Raw genomic sequence first — 17,162 nt, 5'->3', positions numbered from 1 at the left:
GCTAGAAATTCACCAGCAGCTGCTGAATGACCACAACACTGTGGTATTATTCTTGCAGTGCCAGTCTCATCCAAATATTATGTGGTGCATGGTTTCTATTCACTGCAGTGCAAACTACAACGCTCTGCAGTGTTTGTTGTAACTCCAAGAGTGTGCAAATGGACCCTTTTGACTCCGAGAGTATGCAAATGGATCCTTTTGGGTCCAAATTTGCATTTGTTGTTAAAACGAACACTCAGGATTTGACTGTGTACGGCAGGAATAATACTCGAGCCTTGTGAAAGCATAAAAGTAGGATAAAGATCAATTGTGGGTTTTTTTGCCTTTGCGGCCTATAGTCTGTCGTATTTCATTGATAAATGGTTTTATTTCATTTTCCAAGCCTTTTATGTAGTTTCATAGTGCTGTAGTTAACGTCTTCCTTTGTGTCTGATGATGAATCCTAGGGCCATTGTTTCGATTTTTGTTTGTAGTTGTCGTTGCAAATGACTTCAGGTGTGGGACATTTTAGAGACCCAACGTATATTTCTTGCTGTCACATCTCTGCATTAAAGCTGCCTCATGAGCATAATATCTCTCTCTCTCTCTCTCTCTCTCTCTCTCTCTCTCTCTCTCGTTATTTTTATCTCAACCCAGCAGCGTTAACTTAGAGCAGTGGTTCTCAACCAGTGGTACAGAGACCATTAGTGGTCATTAAGGGGGTTCCAGGTGGTCCCCAGTTAAATGATGTAGAGTTGGTAACCAAATGGACCGTCATTAGTTCTTTAACTCCTGAGAGTGTAATTTTACACTATCAAGAGTTTAATTGTTAAACATCACTTGGCATTACTTAATTTAAAACAAGAAATCTACACAATTAGAGGATATAGAATAAATGTTATTTTGATGTGTGCCTGATCCTATATGGTACCACATCAATACAACAAAATAACTTTTGATTCTGAGAGTCTAATTCAATAATGGACCTTGATATGAAAAATGTTGAAAACCACTGACTTGGAGTATGGAGAGCTGAGCAGATATTCTAACTCTCTCTCTCTCTCTCTGTCATCCACAGAGAAGCCCATGGCGCAGGGGCCCCCAGGAGGGGTGATCGGGGTTCTGGGATGCGTGGTCGCGGTCGGACTCATCATCGCCGTGGCCGTCACCATCGTCATGGTCCACCGGAGGCAGCAGAAGACGGGCCGCAGTGAGACGGACAATGACCTGTGAGTAGTATGCACCGCGTCTCCAGCAGAGGCATCTTTTTAGCTCTAGGAGAGATTGCCATCGTGGTGACTGTATGAAGTGGTCAAATGCATTGCAATGTGGGCTTGACTCAGTGTCAACCATAAAAAAGTATATAATCATTATAATCTCTGACACAGTGGTCTAATGGCTTTCCATAAAACAAATGGTCGTATGTTGCAACTTGATGGCATGAAACCTGAAAATGTAGTCCACTGTATCAACTGTGTAATGGTGGATGAAGAGGGTTATTGTTGTCGAGCAGGTGGGGCCGTTAACTGTGACCCCCGCCATCCATGCTTACGTGATCGGCACACTGATACGTGCACACATAAGACACATACTACAAAAGAAAACATATTTATTACAGTGAATAGGATCAGTGTACACTGTACAGTAGTCAAACCCAGGGAGTGTATGTAACTCAGACAGCCTATGCTCTCCCACACACAGACGCAGGCACTTGTGCGCACACGCACGCATGTACGCGCACACACACATACTGAGAGTTAAATGAACACTCCGTATTTGAATGTGCAGCAGGATGAAAAAGGAGAACATCAGAATAGGCCTGTCTGCATAATTCATTCCAATGGAGCAGACAGATGGCTATTAACGACTGATCCCAGCCTCCCAGGCGGGACCCTCTATTTAACCTACTTTACCTGCCTCCCCCGAGCTAGTCGGGTCATTTTGTTCTGCTGCGTCAACATCCCCCTACACACACCCTGCAGAAAAGAAGAGAAACACAACAATTTAGAAGTTTGCCAGACAGCTGCTGCTGGCACACTGAGGGGAACAGGAGATTACATCCCCCACCCCTGACACATTTCTGGGAGAGTCATAGCATTATTTCTGAGGAAGCAATTAAATACAAATAAACACAAACAACTTTTTGATAGAATTACAAACTTCAATATGCCGTTGCGGTCGGGTAGAAACATAGTATGTCCAAAACCCTTCCTGTTTGTATCCACCAGGCTGAAGGAAGAGCATGTTTTGCACTCCGTCCGTCCATTCGTCAATGTGTGTGTGTGTCCGGTCCGTCTGTGTCCAGCTAATCTCCAGCACCGTTGGCTCCGTCAATGCTAAACTGTGCACACATACTTTCTGGATGCCAACGACGAACCTCTGCCCCAGATTTGGCCCAGAACGGCCTGTTATAACACCACTATGATGCCGATTTGTGCAAATAATGGCCCTGCAGGAGACACTATCATCGACATTGATGTTCCTGCAGGGAGTAGGCCTGAAGGGAAAGAGAGGCGATGAGGGTGATAAACATACCTCCTCCGCCATCTGGAAAAGGAGGAGTTAGTTGTGGGATATGTTTAAAGCAAAGAGGTTGGGAGTTGTGTGTGTGTGTGTGTGTGTGTGTGCCCTGCATGCGGGGGTGGGGTCACTCATGTGGCATCCCGTTAATTGCTCTCGCCAAAAACACCTGGTGGCTTCCGAGACAGCCCGATGGTTGCCATGGGTTTCTATGCGTTTCGTGGTGGGTGTAAACGAATGCACCCCTCCCCACACCCCATGAGGGAAATGATACTGCTGTGTACAGTGGATTGGCTATCTTCCTCTCAGGATGCATATAAAGCCTTTAATCAACTCATGTGCTGAGGTTACAATGCTTTTTTTTAGGAGGCACTCGTCTCCCACAGAACCGTGTGATTGATTTGATTTTCAAGGTGCCCGATGCTAACCACAGATATGCTAACCATAATTATAGCCCTGAAACTTCAACCTGTTTTTCACACTTTCTCCATTTACAACGCATACACATACTGTATCTACATAATGGTTCAGATTTTAAATATAAAGTGTTTACCCCATGGCCACCGATGTTAATATAGTTCTCGGGCAGGCATAAGTACCCGTATATTCCTTATCGTTCAATAAAAAGCACCAATCGGTGGAAATTATCTCAGTTTTTGCCATGCTTTCACCTACGCGACCATATGAGTTGGAAGGTGTATTTTACTCTAAACTCCGACAAAATGGCCAGCCATCAGATTAACATGCTTTTTATTGAACAATACGGAAGATACGGGTACTAATACCCGCCCAAGGACTTATGTAACATAAGCATGACACAAGTTCTTTATATTTGAGACGTTGATGTTGATGTCCATGTCCATGGAGAACGTGCATAAAACAGGTTGAAGTTTCGCCATGATGCTCGTGACGGACGATGTCTACTAACGATAGAAATGGCAACGATAGAGATGGTTGAGCCGGCCTGAGTTGAACACAGCTGTGTCTCTGCGCATTTCAACCATAATCATTTCTATGCACAGCAGCCATATTGGAAAGAAATTTGGCATCTTCCTTACTTCCTTCACAGGCAGGTTGTTATTACATTGTGGTGTGACCCAAAAGCAACAGCAATGAGGAGGCAGAGAAGGATTTATTCACAGCAAGGTGGGTAAGGGCGGGTAAGTGCTCCGTAGGCTGTAGAACACAGCTCGAGTCCTGGAAGCACTGTTGAGTCGAGGAGAAGCAGAGTCAGTGGCAGGTTCACAGACGAGAATAACATGCACAGCAACGGCGTGACGTTAAACTGGCTATCTCTAAACACTGAGAAGTCTAGCTGTCTAACTTTACCAACTGTAGACTGGTGAGGAACTGGCGCCGAGCTGCAGACAGGGCTGGCTTTTGTAGCTTCATCAGCTTATTATAGACAATGCTCAGGTGGGGAGGTTGGAATTGGGAAGCAGGTTGCTGAGCTCTGCTGTGGGGCCCTCTGGAGTCCTCTAGTGGTGCTGATGGGCACCGAACACCCATAGCATAGAGATGTGGAGTCGATGGGGAACGAGACGTAACAGGACCCCCCCTCCAGGAGTCACCACCTTGCGACTGACATAGAATGTCGGGGTGAGCCCGACGCCGTCGGCGATACCTCAGCCCGTGGAGGAACCCGGGCAGGAGGACATTCAGCCTGGGTGGAGGTCGGGGCGAACTGAAGGCAACAGACCTGGCCGGCGGCGCTCCAGCTGAGATTGCGCCCAGAACTCCAGCAGATGTGGTGGGAAGCTCCAACAAGGGTTTGCCCAGGATGAACCGAGTGCCCGGAGAATGAATAATGTAGTGGCGGATGCTCTCCACGTGACCTCCCAAGGCAGTGAGGGTGATAGGCTTGGCTCGGTGTGAGATGGGACCCATACAACCATACTGTGGGAAGCTGCGAAAGCCACAATAAGAGGGGAAATAATAGCATACTCTTTTCAGAAAAAGAGGAATAGAGAAAGGGAAAAAACAGTCCTGGAAAATAAAATAAAAAGATGCATGAAAAAAAATAAAGAAACACAGAAACAATTGATTGCAGCTACATACATGCTTGCTGGAGATCAAACACATACTCACATTGCATGAAACCCCCGGCAGAGGGAGAATGTACCATCATAGGGGGCCGGGGCAGTAAGGTAGGGCTCCCGGCTGGGATTCGGAACCTTCACAGGGACCGTGGCAGGTTACAAGAATAAGATGCAGCTAGCTCTAAACACTGAGAACCAAAGTCTGGCTGTCTAACTTTACCAACCGTAGACTAGGGCCGCAGTCACACCTTTGAGACAGCCGTCTTATGGTTGTCTGATGAAAAGCATCAGACAAGACAGCTCCCAATGCATTTCTAATGGGAGTCACGTGGTCTCATCAGACAAACGTGTTTCATGGGGGGGGGGGCGAGACACAAGACACAAAACATTCTGTAGTCCACAAGCTGAAGAACAAGGCGGCACCAGACACAAGACAAAAAGGGTTGGGTTTACCCGCCAACCAATAGGAGAGAAGGTCCGTTTGTTACGCTGCACTGGGCGGTCTTTTCACACTCTGAGTCTGTTGTTTTTTTTCTGCATAGTGCAGACACGGAAGAGGAAAGCCTATGCACTTTCGTATTCATTTAAGTAAAGTAGTTTGGTCTGTTCCAGTAAGCAATTCAACAGGAAAATATAATCCCTGCCCGTCGTGGCCGAACAGAAAATTAAAACAAACGTTATAATTCAAGGTGCATGCATTTTCACTCCTAATGCTTACCGGTATATGATTCTGCCCTGTGTTATGATCTGAGTGTGTAGCCTACTTGTACGACTGTACGTGAATATACAAATGTACTAGATATTTATCGTGTACACACGCACACGCACACCCTGCATTGACAGAATGGACCGGAGCTACTTATAAACTGAAAAAGTCGCTTGTTTAACGTGCCACGGCTGTGACAGCTAGCAGCTGCAGCTGTCAAACTAGCAACAGGCCAGGGCTGACAGTCCGAATGTCGGCAATCCAGTTAAAAAGCACATCAGTAAAACTGTGTATCCGAACCTTAAAATCCATATGCTGTCTGCAGTGGTTAAAAAACAGGGCTTAAAAAGAGCTTAAAAAGACGGAGCTTCGTCATTGAGCTGCTGCTGTGTTTCAGGGTTGAGCTGCTTAACGTTCGGTGTGCATCGTTCATCGCTGAAACTACGCGACTATATTAAAATTTCAAATACTGTCTCAGCAGATTCATATGATTCATATGATTCAAAATCATATGATTTGGTTGTTAAAATAAAATAAAACTGTTAATATGAATGAACATGTTTTCAGTTCGCATGGGCAGTGCGCATTGGACTGGAGATTATGAAAGAGTCGTAGCCATGACTTATATTTCTGAAAATGCTACTGCATGCTCCCAAACAATCATTTTGGGCATGAAATGTTATGATTCCCCCCCTTTTTTTTCTCTCATTTTTTTTAATAACATTAACATCGAGTAACGCTAAGCGAACGTAAGTTCAGTAACGCTGAACGGTCTGACTGCAGATAGGAGAGAGCCGTGCGCCCAGGCGCCCCATGGCTAACAGCCTGAAATGCAGCAATTGTGTGTTGTGGTAAAATGGATGCGCTTTATTAAAAATAATGGAGTCGTTGCTAAGCTCTCTCTGGCGCGTCTCCCTTTCCCTCTTTCTCCTCGCCACCAACATCGCCAGGACAAGAGCCCTCTTTCTCCTCCAAAAAAACATTTTGTCACCACAAACACGTTGACACAACCAACAAGCTACTAGCTACTGTGTCCCGCAGCTATCAGCGTAAGGACAACAACAGGCAACACGAACACGTGGATCTGTTTCCGCATGTCCTCGCACCGCCCACGCACCGCCCAGATTACGCAAAGCATTGTGGTACATTGATGCGGCAAACGACAAGACAGCTGAAACCATAAAACATTGATAAGACGGCTGTCTCAAAGGTGTGACTGCGGCCTAGGGAAGAGCTGCAGACAGGGCTGGCTTTTGTATCCTCATCAGCTGATTGCAGACGACACTCAGGTGGGGAGGTTGGAACTGGGAGACAGGTTAATTGCTGAGGTCTGCTGTGGGGTGCTCTGGAGCTCTCTGGTGGCTCTGATGGCCACCGAACCACAGCACAGATATGTGGAGTCGATGGCCGAGCGAGACATAACACAGCAGAAAGTGTTACCAATGATTCTAATGAAGACTGTTCCATTTAGTATAGCACAGTGGTTCTCAAACTTTACATTTCAAGGACCCCATAACTCTCGGGAGAGTACAAATGGAACCAAAAGGATTCACAATGGGCCATTTGGGACCCCCTGAAGGAACCATCAAAGTCCCTGGCCAACCTGCACAATATCAGCACCCTGACCCTGTTTGACCAGAATGGAACACAACCTCATTGGTAACACCTGTGAAGGAAATAAGGCAGAGGCCCAATTCTTCTCCAATATGGCTGATGCATATCCTATTGTCAAATGGTCACAATAACCGACCAGTCACAATGTCCGAAAGGACACAATGTCCGACACCAGGAAACCACCAGACTCACCGCAATGGTTCTCACTCTCAGTAATGGTTTTGAATAGCAAAATATCACACACTGTGACACACACTGTGACTGACACACACACACACACACACACACACACACACACACACACACATGCGTGTGCAGTTTGTGCACGCACACAGCCTGAGGCTTCACTTGAAACAGCTGTTTTTCCGACTGAATAAAATGTATAGGTGAGAAGCTGGTCTTTGTAAATATAAAACAGCCTTCAGCACTTCGTCCCGTTGCTTCAGGTCTCTTGCTTCCTCCCTGCTCTAATCTCTCTCTCTCTCTCTCTCTCTCTGTCTCTCTCTCTCTGTCTCTCTTTGTGCACTCGGATGCTGTCACTAACTTCTCTCTGTCTCCCACTCCCCCTCCCTTCAGTGTCGCCGTCGCCGCTGTCACCGATAGTTGTGTGACACAGGCTCCAGAGAAGCCAGAATCCCCCACAAGGAAAGTAGAGGCACCTGTCCCCAGTATGTCAGTGTCCCCCTCCACCGAGTCCTGTCCCCCTGAATCCTCTATTCTTTTACCTGCATGTAATGGTGGCCTGCAAGTGACGTATGTCAGCACGCACTTGTGAACACCCCGAAGGGCGTGCAGGACAGACATTCACCCCATAATATACAACACACTAGACGCTTGCACGAGTCTTGTGTTGTCTTTTCTTTCAATGGTGTTCCACAAATTCAAATATTTTGTGTAAACCATTATTTACAATATCAGATTACTCTTTAAGCATATCTCTTTTGAAATGGCTATTTTGATTTGAGACAGACATACAGACAGACAGGAATAGGAATGTGAAAGATTTTAATATCCAAAGTATCCGTGTTTGTTGAGCTTGCATGGGACAAAAACAAATTTAAATGAATCTCAACAAGCCTGCCCAAAATGATTGAAAAGTGGAACATGCAAATATAATCACCCAATTATCCAAATATTGTTATTGGTGGAAAAGCTATGAGCTCAATGGCTTAGGGGATTTGATAGAAATAATTATTGCCACACTCACTGAATCAGAATGATAGTGTGCTGTCAGTGTTGCCTTCCCGCTCTGCCTCTCGCCGCTGTCCCTCTGTTTTTGTGCACGAACGCATGCATGACACCTCGCAATTGTCCTGTCGGTGTGGTCAAACTGTCCTGGCTTTTGTCTTGTCTGTTGGGGCATGCATTGCGTCATGTGGTGAACACTGAGATTCAATGCTGTACTAATATTGTCCAGATTAATTATGTATTGTGAGTGTTCATTTATTGTAACACTGTTGTAATCAAAGCTGTTCAGTGTCTTATGAACAAATGGTTTTGCTTTTTCATTTAAGTGAAATGTTCAATTAATGTGCTAAATGCTGGCAAACCGCTGGGCATGAAAACAAGTCAATGTGCCTGGATTGAAATGCAGGCAAACAACAATAACAAAGCAGGAGATTCTTTCATTTTGCATAGGAGGCCAGTGAGGGGCTAGCATTTAGCCAGCCTGTTTAATTATTGCATGGTGATGAGCTGTTAATCGAGCCTGGGCTAAGATAACATGGCTCACTGCACCAGCAGTCACGCTTGTGTTTTGTCCTCACAAAGGGGCACATGACAGGACTTGAAAATTGGTCAATCCCAATAAATCATCTGCCCACAAGGGGCAGCTTTGGCGCAACAGTCAAGCGCTTATCAAAATGGATGGCCATTGTCAAAGCCTCTGGTTCTCAGTATAATGTGTTCATCGCTTTTGCCTTTTGTCACAACATGATGTATGATGCTAAATGCTGAAAAGGCACCACTACGGCTCCTGACAATCTAGGCACACCAAATAACATTTCTGACACGTGGCTGGTATTAACAGAGTTGCAAACAGCACGTGCCATAAATCAGTCTAAAGTGGACCCACTGCATGTATTCATGTTATCAGAGGAGAATCACATGCAGCATGCAAACAAGCTCTGAAGGATGTATTTGATGTCAATGTCATGATGCATGTATCTTTAAAGCTTCACACACTCTTGAGTCTAGTACAGACTTATCCTCATCCCACAGGACTACATATACAAAATAAACCCCTTTCAATGGGAATTGTGGCAGTTTGCAGGACTGAAACACAGCACAATTTAGAGGACATTTAAACTACCATAACTGATGGACCATGAAGAAATGGGTAATTGTACTTGTACAGTAGACACAAATATTTGCTTTAATAAATCAACTTGAAGGATGACAGGGCTAGTATGGGTTTCACTAGGCCAGCTATTTGTGAACAATCCTGAGCGGTGTTCGTTGTATTATGTGCCCCTAATGTAAAAAAAAAAAGAAAAAGAAAACACTCACTCCATTCCTCTGTCGAGACCTGTGAAAATGTAATAAATGGTTATCGATTTGTGGACATTTTCAAGCTTTAAGCTGTGACCAAAGTAGCCTTGTCAACCCAAATGGACCATTAATGTGTTGTAAGTAGGACTTGGTCGTGGTTATTATGTTGTTCATATATGCATACCATGTTTTCATTTATTTGTACAGAAACTGTTTAATAATGATGCCTTTATTTCCATGTCCTATATCCTCGGTGTCGGGCGGAAACACGTTTTTCAATGGGTCAGCTTGTAGTAGCCTGGAAACCAGGCAAATCTGTCACAGGAAAATACATCGAGATTGGTCTGGCACACAATGTTGTGGATGACCAATCAGAGCCCACTATTCAATGTGAGATTTTTGCTGTAAAGTTGGAATCTGTTTGTAAACGACCCTTGGAAATAAATGTTCCACACCAAAGTTCCAGAATATCTATGCAGTGATATTAGTCTGGCCATCCCCTAGCCTATCTTCTGAGTGACACGCTCAGGCTCATACAACAACGTACAAAACAAAACTATGAGATGCAAAGTTTCTGCCCAACAGGGACGATATAACAGTGTATTTAATCTATTAGAAGCATAAGCCAATGGAATAACTTGGATGACAGTCATTAAATAATGTACTAAATTTGACTGGATCTAAATAAAAATAACACAAACAAGCAGAACATTCCTCCAAAACGGAAAACGGAACGATAAAGTTATCAGAAAATAAAACAGGGCTCCATTTGTTTCATTCTTTGATAGTGCTTTCTGGTCGGCAATGGGGGTGGATGGGGTCCATGCTAGGTCTCTCTAGGTAATTGTTGTCCATCTTTGTGAGAAGATTGCAGGTAGACAAAGCAAGAAAGTAATTGCCTCCCGAAGATCAGATCACATTTATCCCATCTTGTAATTAAAAGTATCATTAGCATTTAAATTGCCAAATAAGATTGCAATCAACAGGAATCAATGAAAGCAATAACCAAAGGAGCAGCTCAGACACTTCATGTTATTTTCCTACCAGGTCTTTGCTTTCTAATCCCTAATTCATACAGAAGTAATACAGATTGTATTCTTTAAATAGATAATCTGTTGTTAAAATGGCAGGACCCTTATATAGTTTCCCTAATCTGGGGCAGAATTGGCTATTTTCGGTTTAATTTACACCAAATGAATGAATTTAGCAGATCTACAAGCTTGAAAAGCTGCTATTTATAAAGTACTGTAAGTATATTAAATAAGACTCAATTTCCACAGACCTGGCTGGGGATGGAGTACACTGCCAAGCTGAGATGGAGGTTATCTATTTTGCGCACGAACGAAGGACATCGATGGCCTTGAATATTTCTCTCTATTCCTCTCTCTGTATCTCTCTCAAAAGGTCCCCTTTCTATTCGTCTACGTGTCAAAAAAGTCATTTTCTTTTCTGTTAAAAAAAGAAAAGAAAAAAACTCACAGATTACTCTTCTCAGTTTAAGGATTAGTTATGTTTTCTCCGTGCTATCCCCTTTAAATCTCCCGTTAAGCTGCCCTGAGCCTTTTGTGGTCGACAGAGCGGGGAAAAGAGAGGTCTTGAAGGTGGATATACTGGGGTAGGGGAGCCCGGTGCAGCTCCAGTCTAGCTAATATTATAGCTCCCTGCATGACCGATGCTTTGTGCTTCCCTGACTGATGCTTTGTGCGCCCCGCGGGGCTCCTGGTGCTTGTCGGCTTTCATTAGTGTCCTCCCCGTGTGGCCACAGGCCGTGTGCTGCCTGGTCTAACCCCTGTAAACACACGACGAGAGGTACACATCACAATGCAGGCTACTATACACACCCATCGTCACGTCTGGCTAATAATGGTGATCCCAGCATTAGAGTTAATACTCCATCACACAACGTGTCACTCTCTGAAATTCTGTTCCTTTCAGCAAGTTACACCCTCATACGGAATATGAACTAGGCTTTATTCTCGCTATAAACTCAATATACTTAGCTGCCTAAGGGATCCGAGGAGTCTGTCTTTGGTCCCCTCCTTTCATCCATCATCTTTCTATACCCTAACCTCTTCACTCCAGAATAGGGACGCTGGGGTTCATGTGGTTAATGTGTGTGTGTGTGTGTGTGTGTGTGTGTGTGTGTGTGTGTGTGTGTGTGTGTGTGTGTGTGGGCACATGCATGTGCATGAGTGTGCGCGCGTGCGTGAGTGTGTGCGTGAGTGCATTTGTGTTAGAAGTTGCGGAGCAAACAATGGATAGTGGCTTAAATGAGACACATTTTAGTAGCCTACACAGTGTAGTTGTATTTGTTTTGTGTATTTTACTCACAGCATAAGGAGGGGTATTTGGGGAGGGGGAATGCAATGTTGCAGCATACTGCCTCGGTTTACTATTGTTGATGTGGTTGTTATGTTGTGTTATGTTGTGTGTTGGTTATGTTGTACTGTTACTCATTCACTCATTTGTATTCTTGTATAGTATATTATTTGAGTGCTGTTTGTGGATGGAGAGAGAGAGAAAGAGAGAGAGAGAGAGAGAGGGGTACTCTCTGATGTATAGCATCCCTTTATCAATAAACTTTGTATGGAACAAAGCATCTGTGGAAAGAAATTGAGATCAAAGACAATACTCATTTCGTTTTAAAACAATGCCTTGGATGAAAGGGAGAGAAGCAAATTATGTGAAGTATTTTTCCGGGTTTTCACTGTTGCATTACTTGGCAGTGAGATACTAGGGGCTGTAGCTGCCACTGTAGATCTCATCCTCCTGACTTCCTTGCTGAAGCATACATCTCCATTTCTGGATCTTTGTTGGGACTGGAATAACTCAGACTGTCTCACAAGTTAACCTTCAGCCCTCAAATTGTTATGTGCGCTTATACTGCATAAACCTTTTCAGACTTGACAGCATATACTGTACGATCAAATTAGTCCAAGTTTATTTTTTTGTTGCAGTGGTTATGAATATCCGCTCATGTGAAATGAACTTAGACCCAAGCTGTTATACATACTTATATGTCATTAAGCTGTCAAGGTCTGTTACAGTACCTTGTTTTACATAGATGTCAAATGTGTGTAGCCCACTACATTAAATACACTTTGTGTGTATCATATATACAGTGGTTGTTGATTTGGGGTTCTTTGAGTGGGTTCCAGGGAGTCCCCAGCAAAACAGTTTGACCACTTGGCCGATCTCCAAGCTGTATAATGTTTGGCTATTGTTGAAATATTTTTCCTGACATGCACAAAATATGGACACCAGGTCACCATAATTTCACCAGGTAGGTATAATATCGTCCAATGAGAAAATGTACTGTACTGTATAAGAATGACTGTTCAGATCATACTGTAGTCTCTCGGCACCCACAGTTATGAGGTTGTAGAATTTTGTACTTAATCTAATTAACAACAAAACTATTCTCATAATATGAGTGCCTGGCTGGGACCTCCAGACCATATTATGGTCTGGAGGTCCCAGCCAGGCACTGATTCGTTTCAAATGGGGGGTCCGTAGCCTATAATGCATATCAATTTGGGGGTCTTTGACAAGAGAATGATTTAGGCACACTGGTATAGAGGGCTACACGCGTGTGTATTAGTATGCACTGCTGTAGGCTACAGTATGTTGTGTTGTGTGCTCCGTGGAATACACACTGCTTCATGAAACATCAGTGAAGCTCTCGTGCTCGATGCCCCTGTGCATTCTTTCCTCCATACTGTATCAAAGCGTTTCTGACACATCCCTGCTCTCTGTGTCTCCAGAGGGGGGGCTCTGCTTATGCAGAACGTCATTAGAAATGTTCGCTGGGTTCACTCAACACAGCCCGAAATTATGGGACACAATCACGCTATAGCAGCGGTTCTGTATAGCGGTGGTTCTCGATGTGGGGTCCCAGAGGTACTTGAGGTACCCCAGTAGCCTACAATGAAGAACAATTTAGCCCCTTTAACCCCATTTTATTATTAAGCTAGTCAGAAATAACCAAACATGACGTGATGCGCTGTGAGCTTAGATCTGCTTTTTTGTGATATTTTATACATTAAAGGAGAATTCCATGCTTCCTTTATTTGTAGTTGTTACGTCCCCACCAAAGGTCTAGGTTTTATTTTGTGCAAAAGCGCATTATTGGCTATTTCCCCTACCATAAGCCCTCAATGAATTTAATTGAATCGCATTGAATTGAATGGGGCATTGGGGTGCTAATTCAAAAATCCAGCATCGTGGCTACGAGTGTGCAGCCTTTTTCTCTTTTTTACTTATTTACTGCCTTAGGCCAGCACCTCACCAACACTGGTGTGCGCCCTTTCCTGTTTTGTCTACCTGCTAATTTGCTTATTTCCATAACTTTGAAGAAGTCGATCTACAAGCTCTGCGATCCGTTAGGAGCTGGGGAGACATCACATCTCTATTTTGGGTCTCGAGCTAAAACGTTTATCAGTGCTATAGAACATGTAGCTACAGTGAAATCCAGCCAGTCTCACACCCACGTGAGACCACCCCCATCGAAGTAAAAAAGAGAAAAAGGAATTGGAGATAATACAGATGTTTACTGTACATTGTATTACTGTAAGCAGCGTAGAATTGTAATCCTGCATGAATAATGAATCACCACAAGCCCTGTAGTATATAGACTTCCAGCTGAGAAGTTTGAACATACAGCAGATAGAGTATTAAATAGGATCTGTTTGGCAGAGCGAGTTTATCTTTTGGTTTGGTGCATGACTGAGCAGGCGTGTGCTAACCTGCATTTCACAGTGTTTTATTTCAGGCAGCACACAATAAATTGTGCAAAGTGCCAATGTTTGTTTAATTACTGTCTTAGTACTAATTTGGTGTTTTAGTGAATACATGGTTTTTTGGTTATCAGGTTGCAGTTCTATCTTTTATATGGACACATTTTATTATCACAAAATGTTTTGACCAAAAAACATCAATAGCAATATAGTGACAAGCCTGGATCCAGCCTATAGACCCTGTCCAGTGGCGCCCACTCTCTGAGTGGACTGCCCGCGCTGCTTCATTCTGATAATCAGGCTAATATCAAGCTCACAACACATTGCACCGATATGCTGCTTTTTCTTTTTAATTGATCAGCACATTTGAGAAAGTGTAGGGCTTAACCACGTGAAAGCTATACTGTACTTTGTTGGCCAAGGTCCCTCAGTGCTCTCCCCTACTAAGCTCACAACACGTAAGTGACACTTTGTGAACTTGTAAATCTGCCATTGTTCTCCCCAGAGCAACGCTATAGGGATCGAGTGGTTAAGTGATTCCAACCAGTAAAAGACAAATACTTATACAGTAGGCCTATCACAATATCACCATCGCAAATGATGACTGCATTTGTCTCCAAGGAGACGGTGGCTGCTTCCCTGGGAAGGGCAGGGCTTCGGTAGACACAGGAGTTAAGCTACAATGGACTGCAAGTATCAGTGTGACACGTTGAAGAAATTTGCCACCCGAACGTGTGTCCTCGGTGTGGTGGCCCTGTGTGGCCCTGCGGAAACGATAGCCATGAAACAAAGACTTTTCTGTACATAGACAAGAAAAAAGATAAACGAAATCTGTCTTATAAGGTGCTTACATTTGTGCTGTGTGATTAATTCCCCCAAAGATATATTTGTTCAAGCTTCCGTTTGTGTCATGACTCGAGTATACAACATCCACATCGAACGCTAATTAAAGCACCAACCTGTATGAATGAGGCAACCATATTTTACATTGTATAATATGTAGGCCTACGATTCTGGAAGATCGAAATAGGGCCCTTGAGGGGATTCCAGGGGGTCCCCAGCTAAATGAGTTAATGTAGCATTAAAGTTTAACCAATTTAACCCTATTTACTATTACTTTGGATATTCTGAAAATAGCTGCTCTAGATATGCTATTTTCGAAGAAAACACATTTGAAAAATATCAATTAAGTAATCGTATTATTTTTATTTACACACTTCTTGCCATATGATGTGCGCTTCCGCAGCCAAAATACATCTTTTGTTTTTTTATTGGTTTGTTCGTCACGCACCCGGTGTGCATAAAGATCTTTATCTTTGGGGAAAGGTCACGTTGTTCCCTAACGACGTGAAGCGGTGTGATAATAATACAGTACACAAGCTCGGATAACGACTCATTATCTTTGATCAGTCCTGATTTGCTGTCATCGTTTGCCAGATGACATCTGACTGTCAGCGTATCTGGGGATTTGCTTTCTTTTTCTCCCCATTAAGAATTTACTCAGCAACGGCCCTTCTACCTCCCTGTCTGAAATAATTATCTGCTTGCTCTTCAAACCATTTCTGCAATGAGCCTTTGATTACCACACACACGCGCGCACCGCGCGCGCACACACACACACACACACACACAGACACACACACACACACACACACACACACACACACACACACACACACACACGCAGACAGATTTGCCTTTTCATTATCGGCTTCCTCCCACTGCATGCATCACCGTGTCACTGACACTGGCCATAAAGTGGACATTTTGATTTGATGGAATATGAGGAATTATAGTGCTTCAGCAACTTTGTTTGTTATATTGACATGTACAGTAAGCTTTGTTGTTCTCTGTGTAAGGCCTGTAGTGAGATTCAAAATTGAAGGGATGTACAACAACCATAGATAATTGGCTCACCCACGCTGCTGGCCAATGGAGAGCGACGTCGCTATGTGGCTGCCATCTTGCTGCAGTCCAGCTCGCTCACTCATAACATTGTGTCCATTGGGCATGTCTTTTTTAAATAACAATGTAACTGGCTCAATTTTCAAACGGTTTGTATGCTTTTAGCCTATATGACATTCATATAAAAAATAACATTAAGAAGATAAGCATCCTGAATCATAGGCATGTTGATAACGTCTGTAATGTAATAAACCAAACCGTTTGTAAATCCGTCAAAACTTGAGCGAGTTATGAGTATATTTTTGTTTGAGCTGATCACCAGCTACCACATAACGTACTGTACTGTAGGACTACTGCACCTTGAGCCATCGAGCCTTTATACAGTATGTCTATGTGTACAAGTGTGGGGGTGAGCTGATTTACTGTAAGCAGTCACACCTGGCCTGAGTCAAAATAATTGGTGGTCACACCCAGATGTGAGACTGGGTGTGACTACACACCTGTTTTGACGCACAAAGGATACATCAGTCATCCCCAAAAAACATTCTGAGGAGAGATATCGTCTGTCATTACATGCATCTGTTTTATCTTGTTTATTTCCTTGTGGCTATCTACCACATTAAAAGGCAAACAGTTTGTGGTTTCAAATCTTTGGCTGTCACCTCATTTATCCAACATTTTGAGCCTGTTACAGCGATATTATGGTTGGGGTTGTGGGTGTGTGTACAATGTGAGGATCGCGGATTTCTTTCTTTTTCACGCAAAAGATACATTGTAGTTATTCTAAATGTTATGATTTATGTACACTGTATACATTTAAACACTAATTATTTTGTGATGTACATTTTTGTTGATCATATATATATATATATATATATATATATATATATATATATATAAACTGTGTTTATATAAAGGATATTTACCAAATGTCACAGAATTATCTCGATCCTCCATATGGTTGAATATTGGACCAAGCCTGTCCAGGTGTCTACAGTGCTGGTTGGTGCTGCAGGCATCTGCCTTGGTGAAATTATCAGTACTAGACATCAAGCGCACAAAGAGTCGGGGACATTTGTGTGTGTGTGTGTGTGTGTGTGTGTGTGTGTGTGTGTGCATAATGATTTAATTAACTAGTAAGCTACTGTAAGCCTAAGCACTAAGTACTGTAGC

At 43.4% G+C, this 17,162-nt stretch overlaps 1 protein-coding gene across 1 annotated transcript in view; it reads left to right on the top strand.

The window, feature by feature from the left end:
- Positions 1 to 1,065: 1,065 nt before the first annotated feature.
- Positions 1,066 to 17,162, top strand: part of LOC308321761 (uncharacterized protein) — a gene marked incomplete at its 5' end in the record, with an annotated part of 35,270 nt that continues 19,173 nt past the window's right edge. The window contains one exon of the mRNA XM_080772851.1: positions 1,066 to 1,208. Coding sequence (XP_080628977.1) covers positions 1,066 to 1,208 — 143 coding nt within the window. The remainder of the gene's footprint in view (positions 1,209 to 17,162) is intronic.

Source organism: Protomyctophum bolini, assembly GCF_963924005.1.
Source record: "Protomyctophum bolini genome assembly, chromosome: 9".
NCBI classification, from domain to species: Eukaryota; Metazoa; Chordata; class Actinopteri; order Myctophiformes; family Myctophidae; genus Protomyctophum; species Protomyctophum bolini.
Note: the sequence above shows the minus strand (reverse complement) of the source record. Positions and strands in the feature narration are given on the sequence as shown.